The sequence below is a fragment of the Sesamum indicum genome, linkage group LG3 (assembly GCF_000512975.1).
Source record: "Sesamum indicum cultivar Zhongzhi No. 13 linkage group LG3, S_indicum_v1.0, whole genome shotgun sequence".
In the NCBI taxonomy this organism is placed as follows: Eukaryota; Viridiplantae; Streptophyta; class Magnoliopsida; order Lamiales; family Pedaliaceae; genus Sesamum; species Sesamum indicum.
Window position 1 is genome coordinate 23,797,007 of NC_026147.1, and position 20,324 is coordinate 23,817,330.

At 31.5% G+C, this 20,324-nt stretch overlaps 1 protein-coding gene and 1 non-coding gene across 2 annotated transcripts; both read right to left on the reverse strand.

The window, feature by feature from the left end:
- On the reverse strand, positions 490-562 carry TRNAR-ACG. Its single transcript has one exon. It is a non-coding gene; the product is annotated as a tRNA-Arg (tRNA).
- On the reverse strand, positions 12,303-16,313 carry LOC105159374 (rop guanine nucleotide exchange factor 1). Its single transcript, XM_011076423.2, has 5 exons — positions 15,641-16,313; positions 15,111-15,227; positions 14,453-14,991; positions 13,653-14,003; positions 12,303-12,969 (listed from the first exon to the last, which is right to left on the reverse strand). The coding sequence occupies exons 1-5, from the start codon at positions 15,945-15,947 to the stop codon at positions 12,616-12,618; spliced, it is 1,668 nt and encodes a 555-aa protein (XP_011074725.1). The 5' UTR covers positions 15,948-16,313; the 3' UTR covers positions 12,303-12,615.

The following is a 20,324-nucleotide window of genomic DNA, read 5'->3' on the forward strand; positions in this document are numbered from 1 at the left end:
ATACAATTTTGGGGTTTGAAGTACTAAAAAAGCCCAAGTTGGATGCGTTCTCGGTAATCGGGCTGAAGAAGTAAAAGAGTTTCATAGGCAGCGACAAGAATCGTCGGAGATTAAGATAAAATTTTGAATTGTTGTGTGGGGAGACGCAGATAGATGAGAGTAAGTTGGGGCTTTGTAAGAATGAAAAAGGAGGAAGGACATGTATGCATATAAGAAAAGATCGAGATAGTGAGGAATAAGTATATAATAACTGCCTCTAGAAGTGGTAATGATAGTTGGAGCTGAGGCCATCCAAAGGCCTTCTCTATGCAACAAGATGGACATTAGGAAAAATATGTTCGCCGTGGGTGCTATGCAAGATTATATATATACATTCACCGTTGTTGGCTGCTAAAATTTAAGGTTAATTATCAAAATCAAAAGACGACTGCTCAAGTTTAAAAAGTTGTCCATCTTTACAAAAATATAAAACACAAGTATAGCATCATACGACTCCACTGGGGATCGAACCCAGAATCTCTGGTTCCGTAGACCAGCGCCTTATCCATTGGGCCATGGAGTCTTTTTGTTAATACCATCCGTCAAATACAAATATGTAATTTTATTTTCTTATCTAAATAATTTTAATTCAAAAACAATCATCATCAATTTTCTTTTTTCTCATTTTCAATGGAACTCAAAACAGATCCGAAGGTAAATAATTACATTGAAGAGAAGAAAAAGACACGATCACTAATGTTTATTAATTATGGGTGCTTTATGGAGCACCCTTAACGGTGTTATTGACAAATAGTTAAATTCGTTATTTTTATACTTTTTTTTTTCTTAACAGTAAATTACATTAATACAAAATAATAGTACAATAAGGTTCAAGTATTAGAAGTCCCTTCACCATACTTATTCCATATGGTATTTTTGTAGTCCAATACTATTTATTAAAAATGATGACTTATCATATCTAACTTTGATTATCAATATGTTTTTTACTATAAAATATTCTTTTAATTATTATTATTTAATTAAATGAATATAATAAAACATGCGTACACATCAAGAATCATCTGTTCGCTAGGACTGGAAAAAGTAAAAGAAAATAATAATAATAATAATAATAAGAGAAGTGGACCATAAGCACTGCCCCTTATGCTTTTGGACTATGGTTTAGACAGCGATCAACCCAAAACAATACATGGACCACATAATGGGCCTATCCTTTCTAGCCATTCCATAATGCTCATTGGCCCACACTACTGATTTGGGCCAGAGATAGGCTGGGCTCCCATGTCCCCATGCGCCATCCACTTTCTATATTTTTTTTGGAAAATCAACCCTACCTCAATAAATGCAATACATTTATTATGTAATTGAAGTAATGTATAAAGAGAGAAATCAAACATAATTCGAGTAATATTTTTTTTCTCAAATTGATCATGCTAATGTATTATTGAGTAAACTTTATATTGATACCTAAATTTTGTTATTAATATTATTTTAGTTATAAAAAGATTTATTTAACCTACTATTAAGTTAATTGAGGGTAAATATAGATTTTCTTCCATTTTTTCGCTGATATCAATAAATTTGATGAATTTTATCTAACGAAGGGACTAATTTATTAGATGGAAGCAAAATTCAAGGGTGCTATATGTAATTTTTTAAACTATAGGGGTCTACATGTAATTACACTAAATTTCAGAGGAGGAAAGTGTAATTATCTCTATAAATTATTTAATCATGAATTTTCTTTTTTATAAATATTGAGAATAAAAAATGTAAAAAATATCAAAATAATTAAAATATAATAATGTTGATAACCAAATATAAAAATAAATGTCAAATGATGCAAAGTAAAAACAAAATATATTGATAGAAATTCATATAACATATATCTAAGGCTAAAACGATGATCATATAAATAGATAAAAAAAAGTATGAATTGAGTACTACAACAATATTAATAGTAAAATCTTTATGTACTGATTAAGTCATTTATAATTATTTAAATGCAAAAATGGCATTGATGATAAAATTCAAGTAGTAAATTAAAGTTGGTATTAAGGAAAGTAGTGGGACAAAAAATTCAAAGACGGGGAAATGGGACTGGGGCCGGGGCTGCTTCAGCATTGAGGGAATGATGGTCGTCGTCGTCGTCGTCGTCGGCCTCATGATTCATGTCTTGAAACTCAAAAACACCATTTTTATTTTCTCTCTCTTTCACCCTTTTTATTCTCTCTCTCACTCAACAAAACATTGAAAAAGTTTGGAATTCTCACCTTCCCTCTCTCACGTGACAAACACTGTTGATCATCTACATGCTAATTGGATAAATAAAAAGTATTAAAAAATAATAATAAAAAAGTTATGAGAAATTATTAAAAAAAGTGAGAAGAAAAAGAGAAATAGAATTGAAAACAAAAAAAATTCAAACTAATAAAATGATTTTAAAAAAAAATTGAAGACAACAAAATGGTGATATCCAAATATATAAAAGTATAGATAATAATTTAATTAATGGCATATCAACATAATTGTCTTGAATTTATTAAACTTCTGCAATTTTTCAAATAAAAAAGCGCTTGAATGCATTAAGGAGTTTTATATACCTCATTCTTTAATATTTTAACTGATATATTTATTTTCTTATTTATGCTCTAATTATCAAAGTTTTTTTTATTTAAATATTTTTGCTCTATTTTTTTTATTCAAATTATTTTCTCCAACTTATTTATTCAAGTTCTTTATTTGAAAATTTCAATAAATTCATTAAAATTCAAAATAATTATATTAATATAGCATTGATCCAGATATTAATTGTTTGAGGGCCAACGATAAGTTAATTCAATTAAAATGGTTATATTTTTCTAAGTTTAAGATAGAAGGACCAAATTGTAATAAAAAATAAAAAGTGATGATTTTATGTAATAAAAAAAAAAGAGTTTCATGGGGATAATATAGGAAAATCACTCATTGGAGGGACTAATTTGGAGTTAGTTGAAAAGATAAGGACTATTTTGAAGTTAAAATCAAAAGTCGGGAATTAAAATGAATTTTACCCTCCAAATACTTAATTAACTCATTTCGTCTGGTATGTGTGATAAGACTAGGCGTGATGAAATTAGATGGGATAGAAAATAAATTATAATTAATCGCATCATTTATTATCTAGTGTCTGGTTTAATGTATATTGCTTGTGTAATATTCCATGTGATAATATAATATTTGGTTGAAAGAGATTATAAAATATGATTAAATGTAAAAAAGTTATTAAGAATATACATCATCATTAAAATATATTTTAATATATAGCTTGTGAATAATTACAAAAGATAAAAATTCTCTTAATATTTATTGAAATATAATTTTTAAAATAATAACTCATATGGAATATCTTTTTCCTACGTTCATATGTGAAGCAGAAGTTCAAACCAGACATTCAATAACAATTAAAAAAAAAAGTTATAAAAGCATTGCAAAATTTCTACTTTTTTAAATTTAAACAAATGAAAACTCAAATATTGTTTTATTATAATAATGATGAATGTGTGCAAAGGGAGTATAGATTAGGTGGTATAAATTATGTAATTATCCCTTGGGAAAATTGGAAAGTGAAGTGCGAATTAAAGCATTGGAATATGTAGTGTTCCTTTTAAGGCACTACCTCAATTCCTAGCAATCATGAAAAAGTGGACTTTCCCCTCAATTAACCCATGCAATCAACAACTAGTGCATGTTCCCCATATATATTACATATATTGCATGTTTAAAAATGTGAGCATTTATGGTAAAAGAATAGAGCATGCAGACAGAGATGATGGATTAATTAAATCATGAGTAATAATCCAAGATGCATGCAATAATAATGGTAATAACATGCATGCTCGATATATTATAACTTGACATGCATCCATATTCTGTACTGTCACTACTTTTAGAATCCTAATGTTGTTTTTTACTTGACTCAAATGTTTAATTAAGATAATTAATTATTACAACATATATATGTTAAAAATCATAATAAAATTTAACTTATATATAAAACATATATATATATATATGTATTTATGGGCAATTGCTCTGTCAAAATTGACAACTCAAACAGAAAAGAAACATTTTCAGAACTGTAAGGATAATTGTCATGGTCCCCAATATACCATATATATAACCCTAAAGCTTAATTATGAAAAAAGTGGTGCTAAAAAGTACACAAATTAGATTTGACTGAATTAAATTAATCACACAATAAATATTATATAATTAGTCATATATTTTTTTGAATTATACTATAATTGTGTTACACTAATCACATAATTCATTAAAATTTAAACAAACATGATTTGATTTAGAATTTTGAAGGAAGCATATATTGTTTGGGTGGGTGGTGAGGATACGTAAATGTTATTGGAGAAACCGCAGAGTCCATTTGAAGCTGCAAAATAATTAAAGCTGCAAATACACTACCCAGAAGATAGTGGTTGACTTGAGGAAGATGGGCAATCACAGGATCAAATTACGAATAAAAAAATAAAATGAAATGAAATTAACCTAAATTAATTACTATACATCAATTATTTTTGGAAACTTCGATATTCGTTTACTCGTTCTAATGAATATATAGATTTGTAATAATTAATAATATTGTCATATATGTTCAAACAACTAAACCCAATTTTAACTTGGAGTACGTAGTTTATATATTTATATCTAACAACAACCGACAACTGCAACAACCATATACTAATTATTGATGTCTAATCAATATATATATATTAAATTCTTACTCAAAAGAAGCTGATCGTATCGAATCAATCACACATATAACACTTGTAATATGATTAGTCAAACTATTTTTAAACTGTAGAAGTGTTAGCGAGAGTCTGAATATTCATTATAAATTGAATAAGGAAAGTGAATTAATGGGTATAGTTGGGAGGCAGCTCCAACGCAATAAATATGAGGAGTGGGGGAGTGTGTGTGTGTGTGTTGTGAGTGATAAAGAAATTAAACAAGAGAAAGTGAGGAGGAATACACAAACCTAATTAATATATAAGTGTAATAAAGCCAAACCTGAATATTTTGGGAAGTTGTTCTGCTCTCCTCTGCAACTCCGAAGTATAAATATATAAATATATTGTAGCAGTTGACTGTTATTAATGCTAACAGTAGTACGTACTGAAAACAAATTAAAAGGATAAAAAAGGGTGAAGAAAGAGTGGGTGTGATGAGTGCGACACATCACTCGACAGAAAGGTAGGTTTTTCATTTTTTGGTTCTTGGAAAAGAGAATCAAACCCACCCCACACAACACTACTACTCCTAAAACTATGGACACTCTAATAATTATTAGGGTTAATTATAATTTTATTCTTTTTAAAATTACAAAATTATGTTTAATTTTTTCTAAAAAAAATTAAAATTACCCTTATATTTATACCCGTGCAAAAATTTACTATTTATACCTAATCCATCCTCATTAATTAGTGTTTCCACGAAAAATATCTACATTAGCAAAAAGAATTACATAAATTTATACTTTTATCCCTTAATTAATATTTTTATGTAATCATTTTATACCTTTAAGAGAAAAAGTATATGATACTAACCTCATTATATATATATATATTACTTTTATCCATTTATAAGTACAAATATATATGAGAATGTTAAAAAGAGAAAAATTTAAAAATTTATGTAATTTTTTTTTTTGCTAAAATCAGTATTTTTTTTATCCAAACCCTATGAAAAGGGAGCCATTGGGTAAATAAAATTTTTTTCGAGGTCATGTAAATGTAAATTTAGATCTTTTTTAGAGAAAATTATAATTTTGTATTTTTAGAAGAATAGTTTAAGTGTAACTAATCTTAATTATTATTTGAAACAATTTAATTTGGCCTATATGTATATAATTAGCCGTCGTGATATGTTGTTCTACATATGTATAAAATGAGGATTTAATTATATTAATAGTAGAATATTTGTATTATGTTGTTAACTTTCTATGATAGGTTGGACTATTATTTCCGTATACAATTCATATATATATAATTTAAATTTTAATTCTATAAATACGTGTGTGTGACAATGTTAGTTTTATATAAAATTTTTATGATAATTTTATTTTTTAATTCTAAAATTTCATATATTGAGGATTAAGACAGTCAAAAAGTTCATCGAAATGCACCAGCTTAATTGGTCCACTTTTCCAATCATTTTTATTTTGAATGTGAAAATTATTTAAAATTACAGAACATAATTATAAAAAAAAGATTGTGCAGGACTAAAAATTATGGATTCCATACTGTAAGAATTTTTGGATTGGGGGAGGAGATGTATAACCTAGGATACCTTTGAAATTTGTTGATGGTGGAAGGCTGTCTAGGGTGTCTCCCACTAAATGAAATTAGGGTTTCGACCTTCCTACCAACACTAATCATTGAATACCAAAAGTTACCCAAAAGCTAAAATAAGTCAAATGACATCAATATTTGAATTTCGATTATTAATTAATGCCCTATTCCGGGAAAATATTAATATAAAGATTATTAACAATTCTTGCAATTAAATTCTCACTTATTATAAGAGAGGCTTGCGGTTAACGTTGACTAATTTAGTGTACATTTTCACTAAGTATTGTTGAAATGAATTTTAATTAAAAACAATTAATTAGTAAAATGGAAAGCAATAATTGTGGGTTTCTGTATATGGTAACCATCGAAATGTCAAGTCATGACATGCCACATTAACTAATCGGACTGTTCATTTGCTCCCACACAGGTGATTGAATTGGATTAATTAATTCACCCCTCCGAAATTCGTTTTTATCATTTTCATAAAAGATACAAACTAGTTTATATGTCATGGTTTAATTGTTTTTTTTTTGAGTAATTATATATATATATATATATATATTTGATATTTTAGTTCTGTCACTGATAAAATTTTAAAATAATTCTTCACTTTTTTTTTTAATTTCGTAATTTTAATACAAAATTGATCAGAAAGAGACATCATATTCTGATCAATTTTAATATAAAATTGCAAAATAAAAAAAAAAGTAACACCATTTTACAACCTCACAAGTTACGGAAATAAAGGATTAAATAGCTATAAATACAGAACTAAAATGCAATTTAGCTTGTATATTAATTGTAGAGAATATGACTAACTAAAAAAAAAATCGTATCTCGGTCTTAATTCATCAAATACCTAAATATCTATATTGGTTCAAGATGGTGTTTAATTAAATTATTTAAAATGTCTTATAAGATCAAATAACTTGTTTGATATATATTAATTAACATTTTATGTGTTGCTTAGGTTTCAAAAAGAGTTCATTATTTTTTTACATTTTTGTAAAAATGAAAAAGCAGGGCAACACCCTCCATGGACCCGCACGTTAAGGGGGATTGTGCCTGCAGTATTATGTACTATCATTAAGAATTAAAGTTTAGGATTGTGTCTGTATTATATATGTATGTCAAAATTAATATAGCTGACCTATTGTTATAAAAAATTAAAATCTAATTACCTGACAGTTTACACACAAGACAGGATGTACTTTTACTCCCACCAAATGTCTTGTAAGAATTTGAATCGAAACCGTTAGACCACAAATAATTGGTGGGTGGGGAGGTTTTGGGATATTAAAGAGTATTTTGGGGAGCAAAATGATCAAAGTCATATAATTAGGGGGGCGAAATGAAAATATTGACCCTAATTAACGGGAAAAAAAAGTTGTACTAACCCGACTTGAACTGGAAGACTAATTTGACATTATCTCCTAGAAGCAGAAGGAGAGTGGAGGTCCAAAAGAAATAGATTAGGGGGAAAAACAGAAAGAAATGGCCCTAGTTTTGTCATATCACGTCATTATAAAGCAACATGCCTTCTTGTTTGTTAGCCCCAACACCAAAACCCTTTCTTAGAATCCCTTTTTCTCCAGTTTTTATATGTAGGGGCGAGAGAGAGAGAGAGAGGTGGATGGGGGAAGTCGTTTTGTCTTCATCACAAACGAGAGGGTTCAAGTAAAGGGAAGAAAAGTCTGATATGGTGGTGGAGGTGGGGTGGGGTGGGGTTTCAGTTCATCAGGCAAGAATTACTATGATGATTCTTTGAACCTTCTCTTCCTCCTAAATATGCTTTCAAGAATGAACCAATATGAATCAAGTTTAATTAATTATCATCATTCTTCTCCTCTCTGTTTGTCTGAAATTAAACCACCTCTTATCCCTCACCACCACACCTATTAATTATTCACAGCTTGAAATTACTCCCCCTCCCCTTTCTCTCTCTTATTTACTGTATACCATCCTCATCTCACATCTTAAATAGTGCCCCAACTGCCCCCTCTTTCCCATCTCCTTACACCTCCTTATACATGTTATAACTTCTCCCTTTCTTGTGTGTGTTGGTGTGTGTGTCTCAATCTGTATACTGAGGTGTTTGATGAGGATTTTCTGTTGAAATTCATGGTAGGTTTTTCAAAGGGTTTCTTACAGAGTTTATTGGCATTCTGTCCACCTCCTACTCTGCCAATGTTTCACTTTTGTTTTGTTAACAAAAGACAAGAACGAACCCCATAAATCATGTGAGTTTGCGTTGTGGAAGGAGGTGGGCATACTGCCAACTGAGCTCTGTTGGCTTCTCTTTGCAAAACCCTCGTGAAACTTGCTTTGCTTTTTGTTCTTCAACTCACGCTTTTCTTGCTTTTTCCTCAAAGTTTTTCCTACTTTCTGCAGATCAAGGTAAAGGGTTCTTCTGCATCAATCCGTTGCTCAATATTCCGTGCTAGTCTTAATCTGAAAAGGGCTGTTTCTATTTCTTCTATTTAGTTTCTTCCATGCATGAATCTTGGTGTATATATATGTGTATCTAACTTTGCAGCTTTCTTTTGATTTGACACAGTATTCTTTATCTGACAGCTGAACTTGCATCTATCGCCTGTCTGAACTTAGACACACAGAAAATTATATCATTCTTCATTTCTCTTTTTCTTCTTTGATCAAGAACTTAACTGAATCAAGGTTTGTCTTCTCTGTGAAACTTCTCATAGGTTATTTGTGGTCATGTAATTTCCTCGCTGTCTGTTGAAGATCAAAAGCAACCCTCATCAGTCAGTTTGTGGGAGAGAGTTTTGATAGGACAAAGAGGAATCAATTCATAGTTACCTTTTTCTGGAGTTGAATACTTCTAACAGATGGGGAAAAAGGTAAGAAGTTTCTGTTCTTATCTTCTTGCATGTAAACAGTCAAGATGATATGATCAGTCTCGAAACTCTCATCATCAATATCTACTACACATTCCAAATCAAGATATGTTGAGTGTTTTTTCCTCTTAAATGGGATTAAAAAGACAAAGCAATGCAGCCTTTTTATTTAAATCAAGAATATTTGATGCAAAAAGCATAGACGCAGCAGAACACCGAGATGGGATGGATGGAATGGTGGTGGTGGTGGTAGGGCAGCAGCAATAATATTATTAGGGCAGAAAATGCTTTGGGTTGCAGAGCTGCCCTTTGTGTATACGTAGACGTAGTCTCATGATTGAAATCCTGACATTTAACATTAAATTATTGCAAAGACAACTGGTGTAGCTGCAGCAAAGCAACCCCATTTGTCTTGGACTTAATATTACACTCAGATTGTACAGAGCTGCTACACTCAAAATCATCTTCTCAAGTTTCTTTGAATGGAAATTAATTGCAGATATCCATCTCTCATTAGGCAAAACCCATTTCTTGTTAATTCATAATATTGAAATTTTTATTTCTGAATTGTTACTTTTTTTTTTTCAAGACGTGAAAAAGAAAAATAATATTTAATCATAATTAATTGTTATTGCTGAAAATAAATAATTATTGAATACAATTACATGACATTTGTCACGACTTCTTGTCAAATTAACTTGGACTTATAATATATGATACAAGACTAGTATACTTCTTGCTATCAGTTCAAAATTTTCATGATAAGATAGTATTGTAATTTATGTTTTATTTAATATATAAGTGTCTTATTTAAGGAAATATTTAATTATATAGTTATATATATATATATATAAATATAAAATATAATACCATTTAGTATGTATATATATGGTATTTCAACTCTATTTTTTCAGAAATTATTGCAAAATGTGATGTTAACTTTGCATAAAATATCGACCTTTTGTGTAGTTGATAAATTATTAGAGATATTCGGATTGCTTAAGGAAGAAATCTGTCTACGTGCACTCAATTCCTGAATCATTACCTCCTTCAAGTATACTGTAATTTGAAACTAGCCTTTGCAAAAATCGTGAAGGTTTAATTCTGTAATTACAGCGGTTTGGGATTTTGATATTCTAACTTCCTAGAATAGCAATTTAATCTCGTATGTTTTTAATATTATTATGAATTTAGAACAAAATTAACCAAAATTTTCAAAAAGTTTGCCGAAAACTGACATCACTTTCTCATCAACTTTGAAAATTCCAGTGATCTTGTCTTGAAATCTTGAAAGTTTGAAACATATATATGGGATTAAATTGCCACCCTAATAAATTACATGACCAAAATGCCAAAAGACCATAATTACGAATAAAAAATGCATTTAAGCGAATCATGAAATATGTTCCTTTTCTTCAATTCTTTTTAATTAACTATGTTTAATCATGCTTTTGAACCTGATTATGTTGATTTTCTTACCATTGATAATTAGTTGGCTAATTGATTTACCATTCAGAAGATTGTGAACCGTTGGATTTGTCTATAAAGATATCATAAATTGAAATATATTGTTCAAAAAGCGCTATAATAATATACACATTTTTGCTTTCACAAAAACGTTAGAGATTTTCTCCAAATTAAGATTCTTAATTGGTCAGGTCGAGATGGAATGATTGTCCTTCATTCCTTATTGAGATCATTGGGGCGACCAAAAATCAACAAGCGAGCTTGGAAGTGTTTTAATTTTTCTCAATTAGAACATTTCAACGATCAAGTTAGTTAAGTGGTCCAGAGATCCTGTATGTAAAAGTCATTCAGTACTATTAGACTGAATTAATAGCATACTTGTAAAGAATATACGTGAAGGAAAAGAACTGATGCATTTCTTTAGATTTGGGCAGATGGTACAGTACCATGAGTCCTACCAATATTGTACCACATGTAGTCTAGGGTTGAGCTTTCGGGTTATGGGGTTGAATTATTTGGGTTAATTGGTTTAAATGTAATTTCGTCTCATAATTTTACATTTTAATATTTTATTCTTTATTTTATTGCTAATAAATAGATCTTATAATTTTTTAATCTTTAATGATTTTGGTCCTTTAATAGTCGGACTTTGCAAATGCTGCCATTTAGAAATTTAAACCATTGGAAAATAATTATTTAATATTTCAACTAAATTAAAATTCAACTTCAACATATGGTTGTCGGTATAAAATGATAATATTTTTAGAATGAAAGGATTGCATCTTTATTTTCTGTGGTGGCTACTTCTTATCTTTTTACCCCCCGGGGAAACGGATCTCCTTTGCCTAATTTATATGGGCTAGGGGTGGTAATGGGTCATATGCGCTACTCTCTTTCTTTCCATCCATTTCCATATGCTACATTTCTCCCGTCCTTTTTCACCCTTCTTCTGTCTTACAAAGTGTGCAATCTAATATTCCTTGCAGAGAGTCCCATAACTTTCTTCAAGGGACGGCTCCAGTACTCCTGGAACAATATCTCCCTCCCCACCTGTTTTTATGTAAAATCGACACGTTATAAAGTGAAATTCAACTATATATGCTACTATATCGGCTATTGAGATACTTTGTACTTATTCAATTTTTCTCGATCCAACCATCTTGAATAGACTTAGAGCAGCACATCTCGTCCGTCCAAGATGCACATTGATCTTAGGCATCGAGTTGAGTTTGTAATGCTAGTGTTTGATGCAATTAGAATCAGTGCTAATACTTGGCAACGAACTTAGTAGTCTGGCGAATGTTTGATTCGTAAATGTTAAGTCTTAGTCGATGTTTTCAACTAAATTAGAGCTACAGGCCAAAACATAGCAGGTCAGAATCTCAGAATTCAGATATAAATCTGAGATTCCTAATAAAACTTTTAGGTTACCGCTGATGGAAGATTGGAAGCTGAACGAGATCGATTCCAGAGTAATTGGCAGAAATGTTCTTGGAGATTTCCAAGATTGTCCTGAGTAGTAGTTCTGTGTTTGGCTTGCAATAGCTTAATCCATACATCGTGTATGCGTAAACTCCCTTCAGACATTCAAGTTCAGTTAATAGAAACGAAGGGCGGGAGAGACAACTCAAACTTAAAAGAAATTCCTGATGGAAATAGTTTGTAAACTACATGGTTAACGCAACTGGATTAGTAACATGTATCTTCAACCTTGATTTTTGGTCTCGGAATCCGATATGAACCTACCTAAAGTAAGAGCTATATGGGTGCATGAGAGATTGTGGCATTTACCTCTTTGTAAATCTAGTCAGAAACTTTCAATCACCATCCTGGGGAGGATCCAAGAGTAGATCAACTTTACTCGCCTGTTTCAGATGCAATGTAGAGCTTGTCTCTTCAATTAGACCACCATTGGGAAAAAAAACAAAAGGGTTTTTCCTGAATTATCACAAAGTCAGATTTTCAAATTCTATATCCAGTGGATCCCCATAAGCAGGGTGGCTTGTTGTACGGTATAGTCGCTGGGGACGCTGAGTTACTGGGACTGAGTAACGGAATGGAGATCCCGTCGGTGATGATGAATAAGAGCTTTGGTTAGAGAATGAACTAGGAGAATTTTGGTTATGCAGATCATGAGAACCCATTGATCCCCTGCGGTTGAGTATGGATATTGACTCTGCCATTGCACGTCGTTTGGTGGCATCGTCTACATATAAAAGATCATCAATCCTTGCCATTAAGTTGAAGGCTAAGCTCTCCATCACCCTAGAATAGCTTTCAAGAATTGACTGCCCAACATCCTACATGGAAACACATTGAACTTCTCATCACTCTGGAGCCATCGAATAATCAGGTGCAAAATTAGACAGATACTAAGTGAAAAGTCCAGCCATGAAAAAAATGCAAATGCATGATTTTGAAAAGTAAAAGCCGTAGGTTGAACAGATGTTTGCACTCTATTCTCCGGATTATCTTCAACCCAGCAGAAAAAGGACCATGGGTAGAGTAACAAGGGAAAAGTCCAGGTTATAACGTCGGGGTACTTTGCAATGACAGATTCACAGTCAACTAGGAGAACAAAGATACTAGCAGAAAGGCCATTATCTAATCAACTGCTCAGTCTTCTAGGTTTCGTTACAAGAATTGGGGTATTGCTACTTTCTTTTGTGGGGTGGGGGGGGGGGGGGGAAAGAAAAAAATGTTGCTACTTGGTTTAATAATGAGAATCAAATTGGAAGGTGAATGAAGTTCATTATGTAAGATACATCATCCATGAGAAGGAAATGAAACGATGATGAAACCCACTATTATAATTTTGGTGTTCTCCTAAATATGGTCCTGCTAAGGATTTTCAATGACACCAATTTTGGCAGAATTTCAGGGACATGCTAAAGATCTCGTATATGTTGATGCATCGAGTAACGGTTGTGAAGTCCTTATAAGTGCAAAATATATTAACAAAGTGAAAGATTACTAATTGTACCTTATTATATTGAATCTTGCTCATGTCAAGAGCAGTTTGTGGGAGGCCAGGAAAGTGCGACTTTAAGTTCTTTAGGAGGGTATCAGCTCGATGTGCAAAGAGTTTACTCTTTTCTACATCACCAGCAAGGCCCTTTACAGTGCTTCCCCAGAAGGAGCCTGTTTTTGCATGATTTAGTTTCTTCTTTTGATATTTCATCCTCCAGAAGTGTATGGCTGTCTCGATCCTATTTGCTATTTCCAAAGTACTATATTCTGATGAAAGGTCCAGGTAATCAAGAAGACAGTCCGGTGAAAACTGATCCGCAGTAATATAACGGTACAAGATGTCGCCTAAACAAGCCTTCTCGCTCTGAAACAAAACAAAACTTCAATACATAAACAAAAGCAATTTAAAGACGGGACTGATGATTCGATGAAGAAATACACAAAAATGAAATGCTGGCATGTGAGGTAATAATTTTGAAAAGAAGGCAGCATGAGTGTTGCGCCATTTCATGAGCCAAACATGAAGAACTAATATAGCTACGTGCTGAGGGACATACAGGATCCCCAGAAAAATCCGATGTATCATGCCACCGCTTATATTCCACAGGTAATTGATAAAGATAATTCATTCTCAATTCATCCATTTCCTCTCCTAAACAGAAACTTGAAACGAATAAGAGCCAGTCTACTGATATTAAATGAGTCCACGAGGATCCAGGTATGAGTTAAGACAGAGGTATAAAAACTCTGGAGGTAGATAAAACATTGATTCATCATAAATGGACATCAAATAGCACAACCGGAAACCCTTACCTTGGGCAGGCTCTCCAAGTAAACTTGCGGTACTTCCATCTCTGAAAGCACACTGCTGTTTATGGCCACCGCAGCTTTGAAAATTTGATGAGTGCACTCCTTGCACTGTTGCAATCTCTTTCTGGTCTCCTCAGACAAACCATTTGCCGGAACCTTTGGGAATGGCAACCACCATTTTTCTTCAAGTGTTATGGAAGGCCTCCTTGAAGATGGTGAACGTGGATATGCTTCGATGTGTTCCCCATTGGCAACAACTATCCCACGGTCCACATAATAAAATTCAGTGTCACGAAACCCATCTAAGATGCTAATTAACATTCCATCTAGTTTCTTAAGCGCTGGAAGATTGACATATAAGTCGGATCTTTGTTGAGTCACCATAATCTCAAAGCTGCCACCACCTGGAAATTCTTGAACTGATGGAACGAGCTCGACTATGGAATCACTGACACACAAAAGCCACTCCATCTCTCGCTGCCACATTGACCTTTTCTGTGGCGCCAATGGCTCCAATTTCCATAGCTCTCCAAAAACACTAGCTGTCGATTTATTACGTAGTAGAAATTAACAAGCATATATAATCAAGACAGCAGCATTATTGGCAAACTAAAGTGATGATTTAAAGGAAGATCAAATCAAGCTTGTCAAATATACGAACCAGCAAGATTGGTAATCGCATTGGAGATTGCCAGAGCAGTACTTACTCCCTTTCCTCCACCAGACATATCCTCTCCGAGCAACAACTTTGCAAATCTCTCCTTCATCAACTCAGCCTCTGCACTTACAAAAGCAATATGTCAATCAGAAAGGATAAATCAAACTTAAAACTTGAAAATATAAAGATGTATATAATTATGGCCAGTAACAATGTAATTCACCAAGTCAACAACACATTGATTCTCTACAAAATGTTGCCAGCTCAACTACAACATCTATTTGGCCTACCTCACCATTATCAGGTTGATGTGTATGACATTTATTCTGAGGCCTTTTTCTCCCAAACAAAGAGGATATTTTAGATCCACATAATATTTTTGGCATATATTATGTGAATTACTGTCCATATTCGTTATTCACACTCTGTTTCCTAAGACAATACTGCAGTTTGCTTTGTTGATTCCTCTATCAGGTCACGTAATACAAATTGTAGTGTTGACTAAAGGTGAAAAAGTAAAACCAGAAACTCACCGGTCATTTCAGGCGGCTCGGGTATATCTCTATCCGGCTTCTCCGCCGGAAAGATGACGTGTCTACCTCCTACAACTGGCAACATGATCGGAGGTGGCGGCAGACACTCGGAATTCGACGCCAAATTCGGCGAAAACGACTCCGCGCAAGCCGAAACCAGCCGATGGTCAGAAGAAAAGGTTGCGGCACTGGAAGTCGAACTTTCCGACTCGCTGACGTCGGCGCTCAGGCTGTAACTGTCGTCAAAGCGGCGCGACTCCAAATCTTCAAACTCATCATCCGACTGCAAAATGACGCTATTATCCATCCCTTGATGAATTATAACCACTCCAAGGAACTAATAAAGTGTAAAACTACGCCCAACCCACTGCTTCAACGGCACAAATTCAACGTAAACTGGCTCGCATGATAAACTGAAAAGCGTGTGTGTGGGAACGTAATGATTGAGAGAGAAGAGTAGAAAAAGAAAGAGAGAAAAAAATAAAGCAAAAGTTCAGTACTGTATGATTGTAAAGCTGCAGAGTGCGGAGATTGATTGTTAGTAGATAGTATATTACTGCTCCAATATATATATATATAGTAATTGGTGACTATGTCTGTGCGTGGTTCCTAATAAAAGTGGATAGCGAGCGGCGGCCCCACCGTCACATGGTGGTGGCCGCCATCTGTCCTCCGACGCTCCGACATTTTTTTCGCGACCGCAATTTCTTGGTGATAAATACTCGTCTATATTTGTTTGGTGTGGAAATTTTCTAATTAATTTACTATATTTGTTACATAATTTAATCCAATCTATTTTCATGAGCTCAATTAAATTGTCTGACCTTAATCATTTCGAAAAAAAAAAATTATACATCTATTACTCATACGCGCATATATTAGCAAATTAAAAAATAAAAATAAAAATTGGGGACTTGACCCACTAAATATTTCTTGGACTCGAGACCTAATTTGCCCCCAGAGAAGAGATTCTATGGGTTCAACTTGGTGGACTCGGTAGATTCAATTTAATATTTTAAAATAATATTATTATATTTACACTTTTACGTATTTAATATTTTAAAAATTTTATATTTTATTTACTATATCATATAATCATATTATTTTGTTCAAAAATATTATTTGATTTATTAATAATATCTTTTTTGACAATCATGCAAGTTTAATTATTGTGTATATACCAACAATTATATTAATTAGTGGGAATATAAAATTAAATGAAAAAAATTAATATTTTAAAAAAATAAATATGAAATTTACTAATCGAAATAAATTTATTTATTTTATGAAAAAATAATTATTATTGACAAATAACGACTGAAATAATAAGCAAAAATAATATATTTTTAACTCAGGGGACAAAACAGTTTTTAATCAATTAAGTTTATATTAAGAAGTGATTTTTCTCTAAACACTATCCAATTTAGCTTTTATCTGCTTTTCACTTTTTTTTAACAAACCTTACTCACCTTTGATTCTGTTACAACTTTCAATTTTTTCTACAAAAATCACTTCTTAAAAAAAAAAAAAAATTTGCAACTAATCCCAAAATAATATCATCCAAATGTTTTTTTTCTTTTTCTTTTTTGGTAAATCTATATGTGCGTGTTTTCAGGCTTAATAATACTAAAATGTTTAAAATATGTGTTACTTATATACATTAAATATTTATAAAATATTTATACTGTTATTTTCATTTATAAAAAAATATAAATAAAATTTAAAAAAAAGATTGGAGTTGGGTTTGGTTCGGATCCAAAATAATTAAAGTTATTATGCACAAACACTCCAAAAAATTACTTAATGCAGTATCAGACACGGCAAAATTAATAAAGAAAAAGAAAAGGAAAAAAATAGACACAGAGTCGGACAATGCCAGGCGTGTCCGACATGTTTTGGACACATTTTGATTTTTTTTTATAATTTTAAAATATAAAATGGAACTCCTGATGTATTTACGAAAGTCCATCTATTAGAGTCCATACAATCTACGTACTGACCAGGCAGCCATCGAATGGACTAAAAATCAACGACTAGCAATTCGTGTTACCAAATAGGACGGTCAGGTTCAACCCTAATCTGCTCAAAAATACATGGATCTTTTGTCCTATTTTAAGATTTCCATATTTTGGAGGATAAATTCGTTATTGTGGTGGTTTTTCACTGTTAGACCTTATCAAAACGACATTTAACTACGCCAATAACTTCAATAATAATTACGTTCACAATTAAATTTATTACATTTAGCAATAAATCGTTTCCCATTTTTGTTGACACTATAATTTTTTTTCTGCATTCGATGCTTAACTTTATATAATATAAATTCTACACCCAAAACATGCCAATAATTACCAAAATTATTTTTCAACCATTCAATGCATAAAGGCTGCGACTAGCAACCAAAATTTAATATAGAAGGGAGGAAAAAAGGGCTTTTTCTAATTTTCAATTAACATATGAAAAATTATTGTGTCGCAGAAAAATAAAAAAAGATTATAAATAATAAATGAGGAATGAATTGAGGGATGAGGATCGGTGGTACTTTACCATAAATTTTAGGGATAATTACACTTTTCTCCCATGAGATTTGTTATAATTACACGTAGACTCCTTGGGGTTTGAGAAATTACATCGTTTGCTTCTGTCTAACAAATAAGTCCCTCTATTAGTTAAAATTCGTCGAATTTGTTGATATTAATAAAAAAATAAATAAAAATTGATATTTACTCTTAATTGACTTAAAACTAACTTATTGCAGGTCAAATAATTTTTTTCGAACTAAACTACCATTATAACCGTGAAGATATATCTCCTCACATGCATTAACTCATGAAGATGTATGAGTGTTATCTGGTCATAAAAATATTTATTTAACTTGTTATAAATCAGTAATAAGTCAATTGAGGTGAAATATATATTTTTTTTAATTTTTTATTAAAATCAGCAAATTCGATGAATTTGTTAGACGGAAACAAACTTCAAGAATTTTAAATTACAAAAAATTTACATGTAGTTACATCAAAGCTCAAGGGGAAGGAGTGCAATTAACCCTAAACTTTAACTTCTTTAACTACTCTTCTGAATTAGAATGTTGTGATGGCAGTGGCAGTGGGTTTGGTGCAAAATGTAATTGAGAGCGGTCCATAAAAATGTAAATGCTCTTCAATTTTTCAGCTGTTTGTATTTGATTTCTGTCGCCCACATTAATTTATAAGGGTAAATAGCAACCACTTCTAATGAAGTTGGACATAATTATAACTACTATTTTATTATTTAAAAAATTATAAATATTTTAAGATTTTAATGTACGTTTAACAACGAGTACATTTCATTAGGTTTTCATCTAATTTTTATGGTGAATTGATCAAAATATCATTTTAAATTATAAATTATAATTTTATATGTATTTTATAAATTAATACTCCCTATATATTATTTATTTCACCTGCCCTCAAATTTCTTGAACATTAAATTCTTATGTGAATATAAACATATAATTGGCATTCTTTTGTTAAAGTCATAATTACATAACTATATTAAATTTTTAAATAAATTGAACATTACGCGGATTTCATCAATGTCTTATTATATATAAGAATGATGAAATTAATTATAATAAAAATAAATACTCATATATCGAATGAGAAAAAGTCGGTTCGATCCACCGTGGTCGTGATTGCATTTAAGTAGATGGGGATGGACCTTTGGGTCATGGAAAATACCAAAAGGAAGATTTTGGGCCCAATGAAAAGAATGTGTAGGCCCAAGCATAATGGGGTGTGTAAAAAAATCAAATCCCTGTGTTTTTTCAGTGCAATAGGAGTGGAAGCTTGGGATAATTTAAATTTGAATTTAGAGTTCGTCAAGAAAAAGAGAGTGATGTCAATTCAATCAATTAGTTGATAAAAAATGTGAATCCCTATTGCTAGCTACTAGTTTGGTTAAGTTAATATGTTAGCTTGTTTTTCTGATGTTAAATTCAAGTTGCTTTGTGTATTAAATATATGGAGGATTGTCGTATATTTTTCACCTGTAAAAAGTAATGCGTGTGTGTCAATAGACTTATTACTGGTCAGATGATTTTTTTTTATGATCAAAGTACCATTATACTTCTTCACGTGTGAATAGATGTGAGGAGGTATATTTTCACTATTATAAGGTTAGTTTAATTTGAAAAAAAATGATTTGACTTGCAATGAGTTACTAATAAGTTGATCGAAGTTAAATATCAATTTTTATTCATTTGTTTTGTTAATATAAGCAAGTTCAGTTAATTCTTTTACTAATGAATTGACTTATTTGTTAGACAGAAGCAAACTTTAATAATACTAAATATAATTTTTCAAACCACAAAAGATCTTATAAAATAATAATGCATGTGTTAACCGTTTTAATCTCACCAGTCTTATTACCAAAATCGTAAAATTGTCAGCCAATTTTAGAATTAAAAGCGTCACTTTTAAAAAATTAGAGGATTAAAAATGTTATACATAATTAGATGCAAGTTCACGTTCAATCACCGAAAAAGAAAAAATCAAAAGAAGATTTTGATAACGAGGTTTAGTAATGGAAGATTCCTCTTCCCGAAATCATGGCGACATAATTCGTACAAAATGTCAACACTCCATCAAGAATTCTCGGTCCCCAAAACCAGCCAACTCTTTCCATTTGCTGCTACTCAAAT

Coding starts and splice junctions, on each gene's coding strand:
- LOC105159374 (XM_011076423.2), bottom strand. CDS start 15,947: ATGGATAATAGCGTCATTTTGCAGTCGGATGATGAGTTTGAAGATTTG. Junction 14,992..15,110: donor TGCGATTACCAATCTTGCTG/GTTCGTATATTT, acceptor ATAAATCGACAG/CTAGTGTTTTTGGAGAGCTA. Junction 14,004..14,452: donor ACTTGGAGAGCCTGCCCAAG/GTAAGGGTTTCC, acceptor GTTTTGTTTCAG/AGCGAGAAGGCTTGTTTAGG.